At 48.1% G+C, this 17260-nt stretch overlaps 1 protein-coding gene across 2 annotated transcripts; it reads left to right on the top strand.

Annotated features, from left to right (window-relative positions):
- Window positions 1-967: 967 nt before the first annotated feature.
- Window positions 968-12300, top strand: LOC150052322 (RNA-binding protein 14). 2 transcript variants are annotated; one of them, XM_090347297.1, is made up of 3 exons: window positions 968-1423; window positions 9158-10622; window positions 11405-12300. In XM_090347297.1, exons 1-3 carry the CDS (start codon window positions 1087-1089, stop codon window positions 11610-11612), a joined length of 2010 nt encoding a protein of 669 aa, XP_090203423.1. In that variant the 5' UTR covers window positions 968-1086; the 3' UTR covers window positions 11613-12300. The 2 variants fall into 2 exon arrangements, with proteins under 2 accessions (XP_090203423.1, XP_090203424.1); XM_090347298.1 differs by lacking the exon at window positions 968-1423 and adding an exon at window positions 1486-1930.
- The last annotated feature ends 4960 nt before the right edge of the window (window positions 12301-17260 follow it).

Below are 17260 nucleotides of genomic sequence, written 5' to 3'. Positions count from 1 at the left end.
AGCAACTTTCTGGAACATCCCCCGCGGCCCCCCCACTTCAGGGGTCTTGTGTATGCTTGGCAACTGCTCTCATCCTGAGCTTCCGTCCCCAGCCCTTCCTGTTTTGTTTTTGTGCCATTCCTGGAGCTTTAACTCAAGCCTGTCTCAGAGTCTTTTCTTCTCAAGGCTAGGGTCCTAACCCTTGGGCCACAGCTCCACTTCCGGCTTTTGGGTGGTTAATTGGAAGAGAGGCGTGTTAAGGGCCTTCCTTTCCCGGGCTGGCTTTGAACACGGCGTGAGCCACGGGTACCAGGCTCCGGGTGTGTGTTGTGCGTGTGACATTTTCAAGCCTCAATCTTCAGCCTCAAGGATCATCCTTTTAGTTTTTCGTTATAAACTTTCTCTTGTGGAAAACTTAAAAGGCATTAGAGTCATCTCCTTAGTTCTTGATTGAAAATTTCCATCGGGCAGAACGGCTCTCTATTTTTCACTCGTCTGCGGGTCGGCCAGGGCCTGAGCGACCCCGGGAATCCACGCGTGGAAGGGACGTGCGGGCCCGGCAGCCTCGGGGAGCGTTTGGGTGGGTGTCTCCCGCCAGGCCGGACTTACCCGCAGACGTTCGCGCTGCCAAACCCGGCTGTTTAACCTAGGCTGCCGGGACGGGAGCGGCCCTGACTCCCAGGGAACAAAGTTTCCCCTCGGGGCCGGCTGTCCTCCGCCCCACCCCGGCCGGAGGCCGCCCCGCTGACTAGGCCTCGGCCGCCGGCGCCAGCCGCGCGCGCTCCTCCACCCCAACCAGCCCCTCCCACTCTGCCCTCAGCAGCGGCGGTTGGCCGCGCGCGCTCGTCTCCCTCCCACCCTCTCCGCTAACGAGCGGGCTCCAGGTCCTCTGGGATTGGCTGATCCCGAGTGCGTCTTCTCTCGGCTCTTCTGATTGGTTGGCTCTCGCGCGCGGGAGCCTAGCTCCGATTGGCTGGATCAGAGCGCCTGCGCGGCGGGGTTCTCGGTCGCCAGCCATTCCTGGGAGGACTGCCGGTCGATCGGTCGCTTAGCTTGTCGCTGGAGGAGAGGTCCCGGCTCTCCGGGAAGGCGGCCGCGGCGGCAAAAATGAAGATATTCGTGGGTAACGTGGATGGAGCGGATACAACCCCGGAGGAGCTGGCAGCCCTCTTCGCGCCCTACGGCACGGTTATGAGCTGCGCCGTCATGAAACAGTTCGCCTTCGTGCACATGCGCGAGAACGCAGGCGCGCTGCGCGCCATCGAGGCCTTGCACGGCCACGAGCTGCGGCCGGGGCGCGCACTCGTGGTGGAGATGTCGCGCCCGAGGCCCTTGAACACTTGGAAGATTTTCGTGGGCAATGTGTCGGCTGCGTGCACGAGCCAAGAATTGCGCAGTCTTTTCGAGCGCCGCGGACGCGTCATCGAGTGTGACGTGGTGAAAGGTAACGCGGAGGCGCGCTCTGGGGCGGGGGCGCGCTTGGGGGGGGCACTCAGCCTGCTAGCCACGCCCCTCAGCCGGGGCCGGTCACTGCGCGGTCGGGAAGGGTGGGGAAGTGCGCGGGAGCGATGCCAGAGGTGCTGGGGGCGGGGCGGGGGGGCGCGCTGGGGAGAGCCACCCTCTTCCCCTGCGGGCCAGGCCCCATTCACCAAGTGGGAGAAGGCGGGTCTGGGTGGGTGCGGCGGCCACTCGAGAGCTGAGCCACGGGGCCGGGGACGCGCCGGAGACTTGAGTGTGCCGGGGGCGTGCCCCCTCCTGGTCTCCTGGGCCTGGCACCGAACGGAAAGTGGGCAGTGACGGGCACGAGCCGGATCGTGGAGCGGGGAAGATTTCGCCACTTCCCCACTTCCTCTCCAGACGTCGGTCAGAGCCAGGGAAGAGGGAAAAGGTGGGGGCCGACGCCCTAAAGCCTCCCTCGCGTTCCCTCCCGATGAATACTCCCAAGCGGAAGGTAACGGGGCCCTTGGACGTTTTTTGGGGCTGGGCTCTTTTACTACTGTCTGGCATGGGTTTGCTCATGGGCGCTGGAAGGGCCCTTGTCAAACTCCTTTGGCCTGCAATATTTGATGGGTTTAGACGTGGCAGCTCTGTTTTTCAGCCCCCTTGAGCTTGGAATTTTTTTCCCCACTGGGCCTGATGTGTATATATATATATATATTTTTTTTTTCATCTATTAATGGAAACCTCAGTCTTTTTTTTTTTTTTTTTGGGCCGTTATGTTGGAGGCTTTTTTTATGAAAGCCCCTCCCCCCCCCGGGTATTATTTGTTTGCCAAGCTGTTGTCCCATAGCAGTGTCAGTCTTTTCTAAGCTTGGTGACTTTGCAAACCATGTACTTTGACTGGGGGGCCTTGGGATAAATCTGTGGGAGATTTTCTTTAAAATTTGCCCCCCCCAAACTTTGGCTTCTCTATTAGGAGTCTAAAACACCATTTGCTGAGAACTAGTATTAGTCAGATTCTCAAGGCAGATTCCTATTTTGCCTTATATTTGAGAAAATGTGTCACCATCATCTAGGCTTGATTTCTGGGACCCCTTGATGTGTTCCTCCCCCTGCCCCCCATGATCTGGGTTCTTAAACCTAAGCTTATACTCAGATCTTTGATGGAACATCCCAAATTCTCTTCCTCCTGGGACCAGAGCAGAGTTAACTTTGCTGTGTCACATGTTTTCAAAGCAAGTGCAAGTGGAGAGTATCTGGTGCTGTACCCCTGGTATAGGGCATCATACTTGCTCGTGCTCTGTGGGAAGATTTGAAGATAGGATATAAATATGGGTGCAGAGGTGCTTGTTCATATATTGCACTGTGTGTTCTAGAGAGGCACATCTTTTGGGCCATTCCTTGTTCTTTATTTGTGGGGGAAGTGCAAAGAGTTACAGTGTTCATTCTTAGGAACAAGCCTTTGTTCTACATTAATATTGCATTCTATTTTCCTCAACTCAGGTTATGCAAGTCCACGACTATCCGGAATCAGGCTTTCCTGCTGGTTGCTCTGAGGCAGGCTGTATGGATTTTTGCTTTTAGAGCAAAAGAATTAGAAGGGTTTCAGATTGGATACTTGGCTAGCAGTGGATGGGGCGGGTGAATCTTAAAGTGAATTTTGTGTTGAGTTTCTTTTATGGGTTTTAGGCAGTGGCTTCTAGATTGGGTGCTACAATCCAGTATCTTGGGACAGTCTCCATGGAATTCAGTTGGTTAAGAAGTCTGCTCTCCGGTGGCAGAGAAAACAAGAATATGCCAAAATACGTTTGAGATCAACACCTAATGGCAGTGTTGTGGGGGGGTAGTTCATGAAGTGTTTAATTTTTCATGATTTTAGAACAACTGGCTGTGACTGAGAAAGAGGGAAGGTTTTTTGCATTTTGTCCTTTTCCAACCAACATTTATTAGTAGAAATGTGTTAGCTCAAGGAAGGATACTAACCTGTTATTAGACTGATGGGTAACAGAGTTCCTGATGTACTTTAAGAGACTCTGGGGAAAAAAGACTTGAGCATCGTATCCAGTAACCATCATCTTCCCCCTGATCCCTTTGTCTCTCTGAGCTAAAAGAAAATGAGATCTCAAAGTTGGTCTTGTAGTGGAAAAGACTTACTCTGGCTCTATAGTTTATATTTATACTTTTTTGAGTTTCCTAACCTTGGCCATTAGGTCTTTGAGAAGCAAATAAGCTTTGTATTGCACAAGACAATCAGCTGTCTTATTTAACAGGGATAAAAGCACATAGTTGGCTTGGATATTCCAGGCACTTACATATGATTTGTAGAGCAACAGTCTCTATAGTACTAGTCATAATAATCTCTCCCTCCCTCTCTCTCCCTCCCTCTCTCTCCCTCCCTCTCCCTCCCTCTCCCTCCCTCTCCCTCCCTCTTCCCTCCCTCCTCCCTTTCTCTCTCCCTTCTACCCTTCTCCCCTCTCTCTCTCTCTCTCTCTCTCTCTCTCTCTCTCTCTCTCTCTCTCTCTCTCTCTCTCTCTCTCCCTCCCTCCCTCCCTCCCTCCCTCCCTCTGTTCCTCTCCCACTGTTCCTCTCTCTCTGTCCCTCTCCCTTGTCCTGAGGCTTGAACTTTGGGCTTGGGCACTGTCCTTGAGCTACTTTTGCTCAAGGCTAGCACTCCTGGAGCCACAGTGTCACTACTGGCCTTTTCTGTTTAACTGGTACTAAGGAATTGAACCCAGGGCTTTATGCATGCTAGTCAAGCACTCTACACTAAGCCAACAATCCCAGCCCCACAACCACTCTTAACTATATACTGCTGGATGTTCAAAGACACAGCTTTAGGAACCCTTTGCATACTTCAAGGGAGATCTGAAAGCCAAAAGAAGAATGGTTACTTTCTTTGTAAGTAACTGTTCCTTAGGGCTCTGTAGTTTCAAATGAAAGATTGTTGGCCTTAGTGTGGGAAAAATTTTTTAAGAGTCCTATCATCATTAGGAGGTCTCTGCAAAACATTACTTGCTAATCTGAATGCAGTGAGTCCCTGTAGAAGTTTCCTTGAATTAGCTCTGTAGTTAAGTGGGTCCCTGCACCCTTCTTCAGATCTCTGGTCTTTATGTCTTAGGACTAATTGGTTTTCTGGTCTTCCCCCTCTCCCCCCAAATTCCTGAGGCTTGAACTCAGGGCCTGAGCACTGTCCTTGGATACTTTGCTCAAGGTTTGCACTCTGCCAATTGAGCCACAGTGCCTCTTCCAGCTTTTTCTGTGTATGTGGTACTAAGGAATGGAACCCAGGGTGTCATGTGTGTTAGGCAGGTACTCTACCACTAGGCTACACTTCCGGACTTGGTATTCTTTGATAAGGTTTGGTGCCTCACTGTGATGAGGCTGAGTTAGACTTGATGAAATTGAGTTACTAGATGGACAACCTTGTTAAACTTTGTGTCAGGTTAGAAACTTCCAGATGTAATATGGCTATGAGCATATCAATGGCTCTCCCCATAAAGTTTTTTGTTTTTTTTTTTGGGGGGGCCACTCCTGGGGCCTGAACTCAGGGCCTGAGCACTGTCCTTGGCCCTTCTCAAGGATAGAGCTCTACTACTTGAGCCACAGCATCATATCCCATGGTCTTAGTGCGTGCTAGGCAAGCATTCTACCACTAGGCCCAACTCTTGGCCCATCCCCATCAAGTTTTTTTTTTTCCCCTTAATTATGCATTTTAAGTATCAATATGTGCATTTCATTTTACAGTTATAAATTTTCTAATCTGTTTTAGACAACAGCATGTAGTAGTTTGAGTCCAGTGACCCATCAAGTGTTTTTTTTTTTTTTTTTTTTTTTTGCCAGTCCTGGGCTTGAGCTCAGGGCCTGAGCACTGTCCTTGGACTTTCTCAAGGCTAGAGCTCTACCACTTGAGCCTCAGCACCACTTCCGGCTTTTTTTCTATGTATGTGGTACTGAGGAATCGAACCCGGGTCTTCATGCATGCTAGGCAAGCACTTTAACCACTAGGCCAAACTCCCGGCCTGACACATCAAGTTTTATAGTTCACCTGGGTAGTTTGTTGAGTCCTATATCTGCAATCTTGATTTTCAGTAGTGCTGGAGTTGAGCCAAGGGCTTTGTGCATGCTCATCCTCGTCCTGAAACTTCAGTTTCTAAATTTCCCCCCTTTTGGACAGAGTCTTCAGGCTTGCCTCAAACTTACGTCCTCCTGCTTCTGCCTCCCAGGTGTTGAGCAGGCTACCTATATACTGCCAAGTCCAGCACCAGTTGATCTCCTTGAGCTTTCTCAAAGCTGGTGCTCTACGCTTGAGCCACAGCACCACTTCCAGCTTTTTCCTGTGTATGTGATACCAAGGAACTGAATCCAGGGCTTCATGCATGCTAGGCAAGCACTCTACCACTTGGCCATACTCCCGACCCCACTTGGTCTCTAGATTAAAAAAAAAAAAGAAAGAAAAGAAAAAGTCTAAATACGGAGTAGATAATGGGCTATCCAACTTTTAAAAATCTGTTATTTTTATTTATTTATTTTTTGCCAGTCCTGGGGCTTGAACTTAGGGCCTAAGCATTGTCCTTGGGCTTTTTCAAGGCTGGAGCTCTACCACTTGAATCACAGCACCACCTCCAGCTTTTTCTATGTATGTGGTACTGAGGAATCAAACCCAGGTTTTTGTGCATGCTGGGCAAGCACTCTACCACTAGGACAACTCCTTGCCCCTCTTGGGTGTTTTTATAAGCTCATTCTAGTCTTAAAAATTTGTAGACAGAGGCTAGTCACCGTGGCTCACGCCCTGTAATCCTAGTTACTCAGGAGGCTGAGATCTGAGGATCATGGTTCAAAGCCAGCCTGGGCCTTACGAAGTCTGTGAGACTCTTTATTTTAATCATCAGGAAACTGGAAGTGGGGCTATGGCTCAAGAAGTAGGACGGTAGGTAGCCTTGACCTGAAGAGCTCGGGGACAGTGTCCAGACCCAGAGTTCAAGTCCCATGACCAAAAACAACAACAAAAAGATTTGCAGACAAAATGATCAGTAATGGACATAGTGTCTGGAGATCCTACAGGCTCATCAAATCTTTCTCTATTTTCTTTACTTGGAAGGTTTGTTTGCCTTTGCATACTTCAGATACTTTTGTCATTCCCGAGGGTCCATTCAGCTTGTTTTTAAAAGAGATCTTAGACCTCTAGACAATATTTTTAGGTGGTTACCCAAAGTGGAGATAAAGAGATCATATGACAATTCTAGTGCCTATATATGGTCAGGTGTAAAGGAACACTGAGCTTTCACAGTTGGTAAATTACTAGGCTCTGGCAATGGGGGTGTTGAAGATGGGTAGTTGTGGTATTTTGTTTTGGTGCCATCTTGCAGCTTTGAAGTTTATGCACACAGATATTATGTTTTATTAGAGATAAAAATAGTCAACCTTTTTTTTTTTTTGGTCAGTTGTGGGGCCCGAATTCTGGGCCTAGGCACTAGTCCTGAGCTCTTCAGCTCAAGGCTAGCGCTTTACCACCTGAGCTACAGCGTCACTTCCGGTTTTCTGGCAGCTAAATTGGAGATAAGAGTCTCATGGACTTTGGTGCCTGGGCTGGCTTTGAACTGAGATCCTCAGATCTCAGCCTCCTGAGTAGCAGGATTACAGGCATGAGCCACCACTGGCACCTGGCTTTCAATCTTTTTTTGAGGAATCATCACAGTTCCTTAGTGTATTGCTGTGTATGCTTCACTGAGTACTTTTGTCTTCTGACTTGAATGTTGTAACTTTGAGACTGATGGAATAGACTTGTCAGATGAGGAAATAAGTAGTAAGTTCCTTAAGATCTTAAATCAGTTATATATGGATCTAGAACTAGGGCCTTTTAATTCCTAGCCCAGGATCGTTTATACTCTTGACTTTTGCTTATTGTTTATTACTATGAGATTGGTAGCACTGTCCTCAAATCCAAAGCTGTTCTCCTACAGGAACAGTTAAAGAGGATAAACCTTCAAAAAATGGAACACTTGTTTGGAGATCATAAAAGGACTCTTATTTGGGGGATGGGACTTTAGTAATTTTGTTCAAGTAGCTTTTCTTCTCTGGTCCCCCCCTCCCCCACTGTGTGTGTGTGTGTGTGTGTGTGTGTGTGTGTGTGCGCGTGCGCGCGCGTGTGTGTGTGCGCGCGCGCGTGTGTGCGTGCACGTGCACACGTGGCGTCTGTCTTTCTGTCTGTGTCTGTCTGTCTGCACATGCACATGTGTGTGCAGGGAGTGCACACACAATAAAACTGGGCCCTGAACTAAAGGCCTATGCACTTGTTTAGCTTTTTTCCCCTTTAAAGCTACTGGTGGTCTACCATTTCAGCAGTGCCTCCATTCTTGATTAAGTGGACTGAGAATCTCTCAGATTTGTCTGTCATTGTCTGTCATGGTTGGATTCGGGCTGATTCTCTGATCTCAGCCTCCTGAGTAGCTAGAATTACAGACATAAACCACCAGTTTTTGTCATCTTTTCACTTCTTAAATGGACATAACAGGGAGCTTGGATCTTGGCACCCATATTTCTTCTTAAAAAGTAGCTACAGGTACAAAATGGAGTTACATGCAAAGCCTTCCTAAGGATAGGTTTCTGTCATTTTTCAAATTCTGCTTATACCATTTTGGTTTAAAGTTTTCTATGTAGTAGATAGGTGAAGCTTTGACACTCCAAGATTGTCTTCCAGTACTCATTCAGGTCTTGAATAAAGTAGTAGCTTACTCACTGTAGTACTTCCAATTTCTTGCATTGTAGCTGAGAAACCAGGTCTTGTTTGTAAACCATGTGCTTAATGAACAAAAGCTTAAGGGTAAGGTACTCTTTTCTCTTAAAGAGTAGATGATGAAGGATATAAAGTGGCTTGAGGCACAAGGCTTATTTTTCCATTCCTGTACCTACCTCATTGTCACCACATGTACATTAAATCTTGCATCTCATCTAAGCCTACAGTTTTTAGTCATACTGCACAGTCTTGCCTTATACATGGGCTTTTCATAGACTGGTGATGCAAAGGGACATAGACCAGGTCTTCTGGTTCCTACACAAATGATTTTTAGAGCAAAGCTGCATAAAAACAGTGCATTTGCCAACCTGTAGAGTGAGCATGATGATGCTTGGTCTTGCTACCTTACATACAGGATTATTGTAAGGTCCAAAGAAGTTCTATGTATGGAAGCACTTTGAAAAAATGGGAAGTAATGTGAAAGAAGAAGATCACATTGGAGGAATTTTGTGAATTGTTGACTCATTTCTTCATTGCAGACTGGCTAGAGGTGGATCGTTGTGAATGGTCATTTCTAGTGAGCGGTCATTTTCAGTGTTTACGTCTCAAGATGAGCAGTTATTTGGTGAGCTTGGGCTGAGAACACTGAATAATTGAGTGGGTTAGGAACTCTTTTTTTGCATGGTCTGCTGGTTTCTACTTACAGGAGCTGTGAAGATTTTTATGCTGGGTTGCAGTTCATTTTTGCTGTTCTCTCACAAGGATGTTGTATGAGGTGGTAGGGGAAAGGGGAGAAGGGGGAAAAGGCCAGAGTCAAAGAAGACTGTTTGGGACATTCAGTAGCTGTTTCATGGGAGCCACATTTTACCATACTCCTGGAGAGGAGGGTTTGGAGGCTAGAAGTAGCTGGCAACAGCTGGGTGCTGTTGTGTGTCCAGTTTGGGACCCATCAGGTAGCATGCCCTGCCCCCCTAATTGCTAACCCTCTGTCTGCTGCTTTATCAGACTACGCGTTTGTTCACATGGAGAAGGAAGCAGATGCCAAAGCCGCCATCGCGCAGCTCAACGGCAAAGAAGTGAAGGGCAAGCGCATCAACGTGGAACTCTCAACCAAGGGTCAGAAGAAGGGGCCTGGCCTGGCTGTCCAGACTGGGGACAAGACCAAGAAACCAGGGGCCGGGGATACGGCATTCCCTGGAACTGGTGGCTTCTCTGCCACCTTCGACTACCAGCAGGCTTTTGGCAACAGCACGGGTGGATTTGATGGGCAAGCCCGTCAGCCCACACCACCCTTCTTTGGTCGCGACCGCAGCCCCCTGCGCCGTTCACCTCCCCGAGCCTCTTACGTGGCTCCTCTGACCGCCCAGCCAGCCACCTACCGGGCCCAACCCTCAGTGTCACTGGGAGCTGCCTATAGGGCCCAGCCTTCTGCCTCTTTGGGTGTTGGTTATCGGACTCAGCCCATGACAGCCCAGGCAGCCTCTTACCGCGCTCAGCCCTCTGTCTCCCTTGGGGCCCCCTATAGGGGCCAGCTGGCTAGCCCCAGTTCCCAGTCTGCTGCAGCTTCCTCACTTGGCCCGTACGGTGGAGCCCAGCCCTCTGCCTCGGCCCTTTCCTCCTATGGGGGTCAGGCGGCTGCAGCTTCTTCACTCAACTCCTATGGGGCTCAGGGCTCTTCCCTTGCCTCCTATGGTAACCAGCCATCCTCTTATGGCACCCAAGCTGCCTCTTCCTATGGGGTTCGTGCGGCTGCTTCCTCCTACAATACCCAGGGAGCAGCTTCCTCCCTCAGCTCCTATGGGGCTCAGGCAGCCTCCTATGGGGCCCAGTCTGCAGCCTCCTCACTAGCTTACGGTGCCCAGGCAGCGTCTTACAATGCCCAGCCTTCGGCCTCGTACAATGCCCAGTCTGCCCCATATGCTGCACAGCAGGCTGCTTCCTACTCTTCTCAGCCTGCTGCTTATGTGGCACAGCCAGCCACTGCTGCAGCCTATGCCAGCCAGCCAGCCGCCTATGCTGCACAAGCCACTACCCCAATGGCTGGCTCTTACGGGGCCCAGCCGGTGGTTCAGACCCAGCTGAATAGTTATGGGGCCCAAGCATCTATGGGCCTGTCAGGCTCCTATGGGGCTCAGTCTGCTGCTGCAGCCACTGGCTCCTATGGTGCTGCAGCCGCCTATGGAGCCCAGCCTTCTGCCACCTTGGCAGCTCCTTACCGCACTCAGTCGTCAGCCTCACTGGCTGCTTCCTATGCTGCCCAGCAGCATCCCCAGGCTGCTGCCTCCTACCGTGGCCAGCCTGGCAGTGCCTACGATGGGGCAGGTCAGCCGTCTGCAGCTTACCTGTCCATGTCCCAGGGGGCCGTTGCCAACGCCAACAGCACCCCGCCGCCCTATGAGCGTACCCGCCTCTCCCCACCCCGGGCCAGCTACGACGATCCCTACAAAAAGGCTGTCGCCATGTCGAAAAGGTACTGTATGCCCCCCCGCCTCTGCCCCCAGCTGGGGCTTAGCGCAAGGGGCTGAGGTTGGCATGGGAGGGAAATCGGAGCCATTGGCCCCTCCCTTGGTCTTTACTCCCGTGGGATGTCCAGAAGCGGAGGGGTTTGGTGTCTGTGAACTTTCCTGGCCACTAGGGTTCAGGTTGGAGTGAGCATAGTGTGCTCAGCCTGGGGTGGTACCAGCTAAGCTAGTCAGGCCTTTCAAGAAAGGTGTCACCAGTCTAGTCCAGCTCAAGTGCCATTGGAGCCACTTGCAAGATTGTGGCCTTTCCTACTGTCTGAAGGATCCTTAAGCCTTTTACCCGGTTGTCCTGGCATTGGTGGGCTGGGTGTGAAGGGGGGAATAGTCCCTTTTGGAACTTGCTGGCTGAAGGCAAGTTCATGAGCTGCGTCCACTCTGAGAATTTGGAGACCTTGTTTGTGTTCGCCGTTCTGTTGATAAACAATCAAGGCCTTTCTGTTAGGGCCCATGGGTTGGGGTAGTTTGTGGTTTGGGAATGGAGACCCCAAATGGGCCGTGGCCAGTCTGGAAGGGGTGGGCTTCAGTGGAGGGCTTGGTTTCCCCACTGACTTGAAACCAGGCTTATTTTTTGTGGCCTGGGTAGGATGATGAGCCTTCTGACAAAAGGAAACAAAACTGTTGGAGACCAATCTGATCACACGCTCCCTGTCCCCATTGGTTGGCATCACCCCATGCCTGGAGCCCTCCCCTCGACTGTCTCATTCACCAACTGTCTTCTTCTCTCGACTAGGTATGGTTCCGACCGGCGTTTAGCCGAGCTCTCTGATTACCGCCGTTTATCAGAGTCGCAGCTTTCGTTCCGCCGCTCGCCGACAAAGTCCTCGCTGGATTACCGTCGCCTGCCCGATGCCCATTCCGATTACGCACGCTATTCGGGCTCCTATAATGATTACCTGCGGGCAGCTCAGATGCACTCTGGCTACCAGCGCCGCATGTAGGGCCATCCTGGGGAATGGGGCATCACGGGGAGGGAGGGAGAGGAGAGATAGGTAGGGTGCAGACCCAAGTTTTAACCACTCTGGCCCGTATCTCCTGGTTGCAATTTTTTATCCCCTCCCTCTGCTGCGTGAACCTTCCCCAGGAGATGATCCTTTTACATATTTGGCAGTAATCTACTTTGTTCCTTCGCCTCAGCAGCACATCTTGCTACTGGCTACAGACCTGCGGTTTCCCCTCTGTCCTGCATCCCATCTCCCCAGAATGGGAGACCGTCTCATGTTTTAAATTTTTTCCTGGCTCCCCTTTATTTTTATGCGCGGTATTTAAGGTCGTCAGGATGGGGAAGCAACCTGCAGCTGAGGTTGGCGGCGCCTTTTTATTTTAGTTACGAGGGGGGCCAAGAGAGGGTTAGTACAACCATTTCCTATGCGCCAAGCTGTGCCCGCAAGTCCTGGGGACCTTGACTGTTCCTATGCCCCTCTGTAGACTGTTGAGACTGAGATTCTATTGGGACAGTCAGTTGGTATGTGTCCAAACTCCTGCACACCACTGATATTCTATCTTGTGTGGCGTGGCACAGTCCCAATTCCCCATATCCCCAAGTAGGTGGTGTTAGAAAACCTTAATTTTCTCCCCCTCTTTTGTATGGACTACAAATAAAACTTGGGGCGATTTGCAGTTTGGAAACCTGGTTGTCATTGTCTTGATTGCACTAAGTTGTCAGAGGAGCCAGTTTGACATCCAGGAAGACATGACAAGCTTAAGAGGAAGTAAGCCTGAGAACCCAGAGTGGGCGTGGAAAGGGGGCTGAATATGGGAATTAGAATGATTTCCCTGCTTTCTGTCCAATGGGAGTTAGCTCATTGGTGGCCTATTAGCATGCCATCTTTAGGATTGTAGAGTCCAGAGCAAATGAATGGTTGGACTTTGTGAGCCTTGAATTGGTCATACCAAAACGCAGTTTGACTATTTTCCCTCACTTCCCCAGTTTAGGGAAACAAAAAAACAATGTTCCAGCAAGGTAGTTTTGGCTGGGGTTTGACTTAAGAATGGGGAATGGACTGTTACTGTGTGGATCTTTCAGAAAGTGGGTTCAAATGAGTTCTGGGGCCGGGACATTGAAGGAACCATAGTGGGGTGAGAGTGATGCCACTGATACTGCCCTGTGGTTGGGGAAGGGAAGGACAGAAAGTTTGAGTTATGTATGGGCACTCTGGCCATAGTCCTGGTACTTCGCCTCCTCTGAAGTTCACCATGGAACATCCTCCGTGTCCTGCCATACACCACCTGAAATTCCTTTCCCTATCCCCATCTGTATGATTTTCAGGTGTTTACTTGGCTGGGTTTGTATTCAGAGGTGTCACGAAAGACGATGGGAAAAGGGTGGAGTGCAAACATAATCATGTAGGGATGCTGGCATTGGTTGAAGAAGTAATTCTTTCTGTATATATGTTCTAGAGTTGGGGAGAGTGATTATCTGGGCAAGAATTAGGGCAGTTCCTGCCAAGGATAAGATGAGGGGTTGGACTTGATGGGTAAAGACTGGTTGAGTGGAATGATAAAGAAATCTACTGATGCTACTTCAGAGAGAATGTCTTAGAGCTTTGGTTTGGGAACTTACTGAGACAAGCTGATGCAGGGGAGTGTGTGGGTATTTCAGTCAAGAGCCTGTTCAGTCCTGTGAACTTAACCCGTGACAGGGTAGTTTGACCCGGATGCCCTTCCTTTTCCCTCTGCCCCTCCTGTGAGAGCATGGCTTTCCACACCATGAGCTCTTGTGGAAGATAAGTGGGGAAATCTCAGGGAGTACTGGGACGTTGCTGTGCTTTTTCTGCTCATTGCCTTGCCTTCAGGATGCTTTGCGGCTCTTTTTCATTTCTTTGCAGTACTAGGGAAGAAGAGTTTGATCTGCTTCCTGTTATTTTTCTGTGTGATGGTAGATTGATTTGAGGACTAAGCTAACAAGCTGAGCTTTGATTATTACCCTGAAAAATTGAGGGTTGATTATAGGGCTGTGATTGTGGCCTCTATCCGCAATATTCTTTGTCAATGTGACTGTCATTTTCCTTTTCCATGAGGATTCTGCCTCTATCCTAGTTCCATGGTTCATACAAAAACAAAAACAAAATCAGCTTAATGTGCTCTTGAAGCATGTTCTTTATTGTAGCCCCAAACTCTTCAGGGTGACCCTGGCCTATTTGATTACTATTAACTGTCATCTTTGTGTCTTGATGACATTGTTTCCTCAATCTTCAGGTTAGGAGAAGCTACAAAGTTAAATCATTTACTTTTCCTTGGATTGTTTTAAAATGTCTCTTTAAATTATGCTAGCTGTGTTAATCCTGTGACCCACTTATATTTTTCTTTTTCTTTTTTTTGCTAGTCCTGGGTCTTGAACTCAGAGTATGAGGGGCACTGTCCTTGAGCTTTCTCAAGGCTAGAGTTCGACCACTTGAGCCACAGCACCTCTTCTGGCTTTTTATATATATGTGGTACCGAGGAATCAAACCCCAGGTCTTTGTGCAAGCTAGACAAGCACTCTACAACTAGGCCAAACTCCTGGCCTATTTTGCTTTTTCGAAGACTGGATTTTCAAGGTCCTTTAACTGGGTAAAGTTGGTTTAGTGAATGGGAGAATAGACAATATGTGTGTGTGTGTGTGTGTGTGTGTGTGTGTGTGTGTGTGTGTGTGTCGGGGGAGTGAGCCCTCTGTACCTTCAGATCATTCAAGTTTTACATCTGTTAACCCTTATACCTGGCAGTCGAGTCACTGGAGAGGTTGTTTGTTTATCCCTGGATTAAGACTGCATTGAGACTTGTCAGTTTGCTTTCTTATGAGGCTTGGATCTTGTTTTAAAATGTGTGAAGTAGACCTGGAGCCCCATCTCTTACAATGCAGGTAATGGGCGATGATTGAGGGCCAGGATTGTAGGAATGCTACCTTTCTACTTAAAATCCTTAGTGAAGGTTTGCTAAAATCCTTGCATGGCATTTTGGTTCTCCAGGCATTTTGTTCTGTTAAGCTTTCACAGATAGTAAAAATGAGAAAGAAGATAGACTTATTAGATTTATAGAGTGCTGTGCCTCATATGTATAGGAGTTTGGGTGAGAGAGAAAGTCAAGACAGACAGCATACATTAATGTTTTATTTACCTAAATTATATAGCTATCCTAAAGATTTTAAAAAAAGTTATAGTCAAGAGCAGGTACCAGTGGCTCATTCCTGTAATCCTAGTTACTCAGGAGACTGAGATCTGAGTGTTCCAGGTTAAAGCCAGCAAGGGCAGAAAAGTCTTATGAGATTCATTTCCCAGTTAACCAGCAAAAGGCCATAAGTGGAGCTGTGGCTCAAGGAGTAGAGCACTAGCCTTGAGAGAAAAAAAACTCATGAATAGTGCCCAAGGTCTGAGTTCAAGCTCCAAGATCAGGACGCGCGCGCGCGCGCGCGCACGCACGCACACACACAAACACACACACACACACACACACACACACAATCAAGATGTTGGTGACCTATCAGGAGACTGAGGATCGAGGTTCAAAGCCAGCACAGGCAGGAAAATCCAGATAACAAGTTAAAAAAACCAAAAGTGGTGGTATGGCTTAAGTGGTAAGAACAGCAGAATTGAGCTGAGGGCCAAACAAGTGCCTGGCCCTGAGTTCAAGCCCCAGTTCAAGCCCAGTACTAGCACTCCCCCCCCCCCCCCAAAAAAAAAAAGCAAAGTATTCCAGAAACTAGAAAAAGATTCTTAAAGTGGTTTTCAGTTGTACCTCTAAACTATTTGAAAAATGTTTAGTATTTGAAGTGCAGTGTTCAGGTGGCTGAGTTCTTAGGGTCGAGCCTTCAGTTTGTAAGGTGGGATCTCAGTAAACTTACTTTAGTTAGTAAAAGGTAGTGGTAGGTTAAGAAGGAGACAATATGTCAGATCACTAGTTAAGACAATGGGATTAAATTTGAAAAGTGACAGATTATTTTTTCTTGAATTTGAATCATGGCTCTGTTTCTTAGCTGTGATTCTGGAACTGCTAGGAACCTTTACGTGGGTTTGGTCTTTTATTTCTTTTAGTGTCAAATACTGTTTTGTTTTGTTTTTTTTTAAAGTGCTTGTTGGGGCCGGGAGTTTGGCCTATTGGTAGAGTGCTTGCCTAGCATGCATGGAGGCCCAGGTTCGATTCCTCGGTTCCATATACATAGAAAAAAGCTGGAAGTGGTGCTGAGGCTCAAGTGGTAGAGCTCTAGCCTTGAGAAAGTCCAAGGACAGTGCTCAAGCCCAGGACTGGCAAAAACAAAACAAAACAAAACAAAAAACCCACAAACAAACAAACAAAAAAAACAGTGCTTGTTCATATTTCTTTATAGTAGCCCAAATGCCTTATTTATTAAATCTGTTATAAGTGGAGAAATTGAGTGTAATCTACCTAGGTAATTTTTTTTGGGGGGGGGTGGTCAGCTCTAGGGTTTGAACTCAGGGCCTGGGTACTGTTCTCAAGCACTTTTTGCTCAAGACTAGCACTCTGCCACTTGAGCCACAGCACCTTCTCTGGCTTTTGCTGTGTATGTGGTACTGAGTAATTGAACCCAGGGCTTCATGAATGCTAGGTAAGCACTCTACCACTAGGCCACACTCCTGGCCCTAACTAGGTAATTCTTGAGATAAATTGCATGTGGGTTTAATCTCCACAACTGCCAAGAAGAAAAGATCATATAGCTAAGCTGGGTGGATGAATTACCCAGAATTTTGTAGACCGTGCTAGTGAGGGGAAAAAATGAGAACATATGACAAGTACAAAGCCTTATGGTTGCTTCTCACTGAATGCTAGCCATCTCATAGAACTGAAGAGTTAACATTTGGGGGAAATTGGGATGGCATAGCAAAGCATTGAGCAGACTAATATAGCACATTTGAGTCCCAGTGAAAGCAGTAAATTCTTTTTTGAGTAGCACATAAGTGAATTTGACTGTGAAACTATACTGGTTTTACCAACCTCTTTACTCTGACAACACTACCCTGTTTCCTAGAAACACATTCTGTGGGTATGGAAAGAAAGGGATTGTAAGGGAGCTATAGCTGGCGATGGGATTGAAGGCCTGGGCATTTGTTTTGTTGGCCTACTTGGCTCCATTTGACCACCCCAGAGAATACTAATAATTTAAGCCCTTGTCAGAGTTGTAACTAAATTCTAGAGCAAGCCAGAGGTATTTATTAAAAGTATAAATTATATATATTCATCTTGGAATGTGAAACAGTTATTAGTTTGTAGATTACTCATGTCTAAGTAGTTTTCATTGATCCTAGTAATTTATCCCTAGTTTGAATTTGCCCCATAGGCTAATCTCATCTCTCAATTATGTTAATGATAACACCGTGCCCTTTACAGCCAGAGTATTTATTTTTGGTACTTATAAAACGTTAGCTTTTTGGATGACATTGGATAAGTCACTGTACCTCTTGGGAGCTGGGTAGCTTTCTGGTCAGCAAATTAGTCCCTCAAGTGGTTGGGCACCGGCAGATGCCTGCATCCATTCCATCACTTCAGAGGTTGAGGTGGAAGAACCACTGCAACCTGGGTTCCACCGTGATAATCCCCATCTCTTATCCACTCACATCTCAAAAACAAAAAAGTCACCAAAATGGCATCTACAATA

Source organism: Megascapheus bottae, chromosome 16 (genome assembly GCF_031878675.1).
Source record: "Megascapheus bottae isolate mThoBot1 chromosome 16, mThoBot2.hap1, whole genome shotgun sequence".
In the NCBI taxonomy this organism is placed as follows: Eukaryota; Metazoa; Chordata; class Mammalia; order Rodentia; family Geomyidae; genus Megascapheus; species Megascapheus bottae.
This window is presented reverse-complemented; position numbering and strand designations above follow the sequence as displayed.

Coding starts and splice junctions, on each gene's coding strand:
- LOC150052322 (XM_090347297.1), top strand. CDS start 1,087: ATGAAGATATTCGTGGGTAACGTGGATGGAGCGGATACAACCCCGGAG. Junction 1,424..9,157: donor CGAGTGTGACGTGGTGAAAG/GTAACGCGGAGG, acceptor CTGCTTTATCAG/ACTACGCGTTTGTTCACATG. Junction 10,623..11,404: donor GCTGTCGCCATGTCGAAAAG/GTACTGTATGCC, acceptor TCTCTCGACTAG/GTATGGTTCCGACCGGCGTT.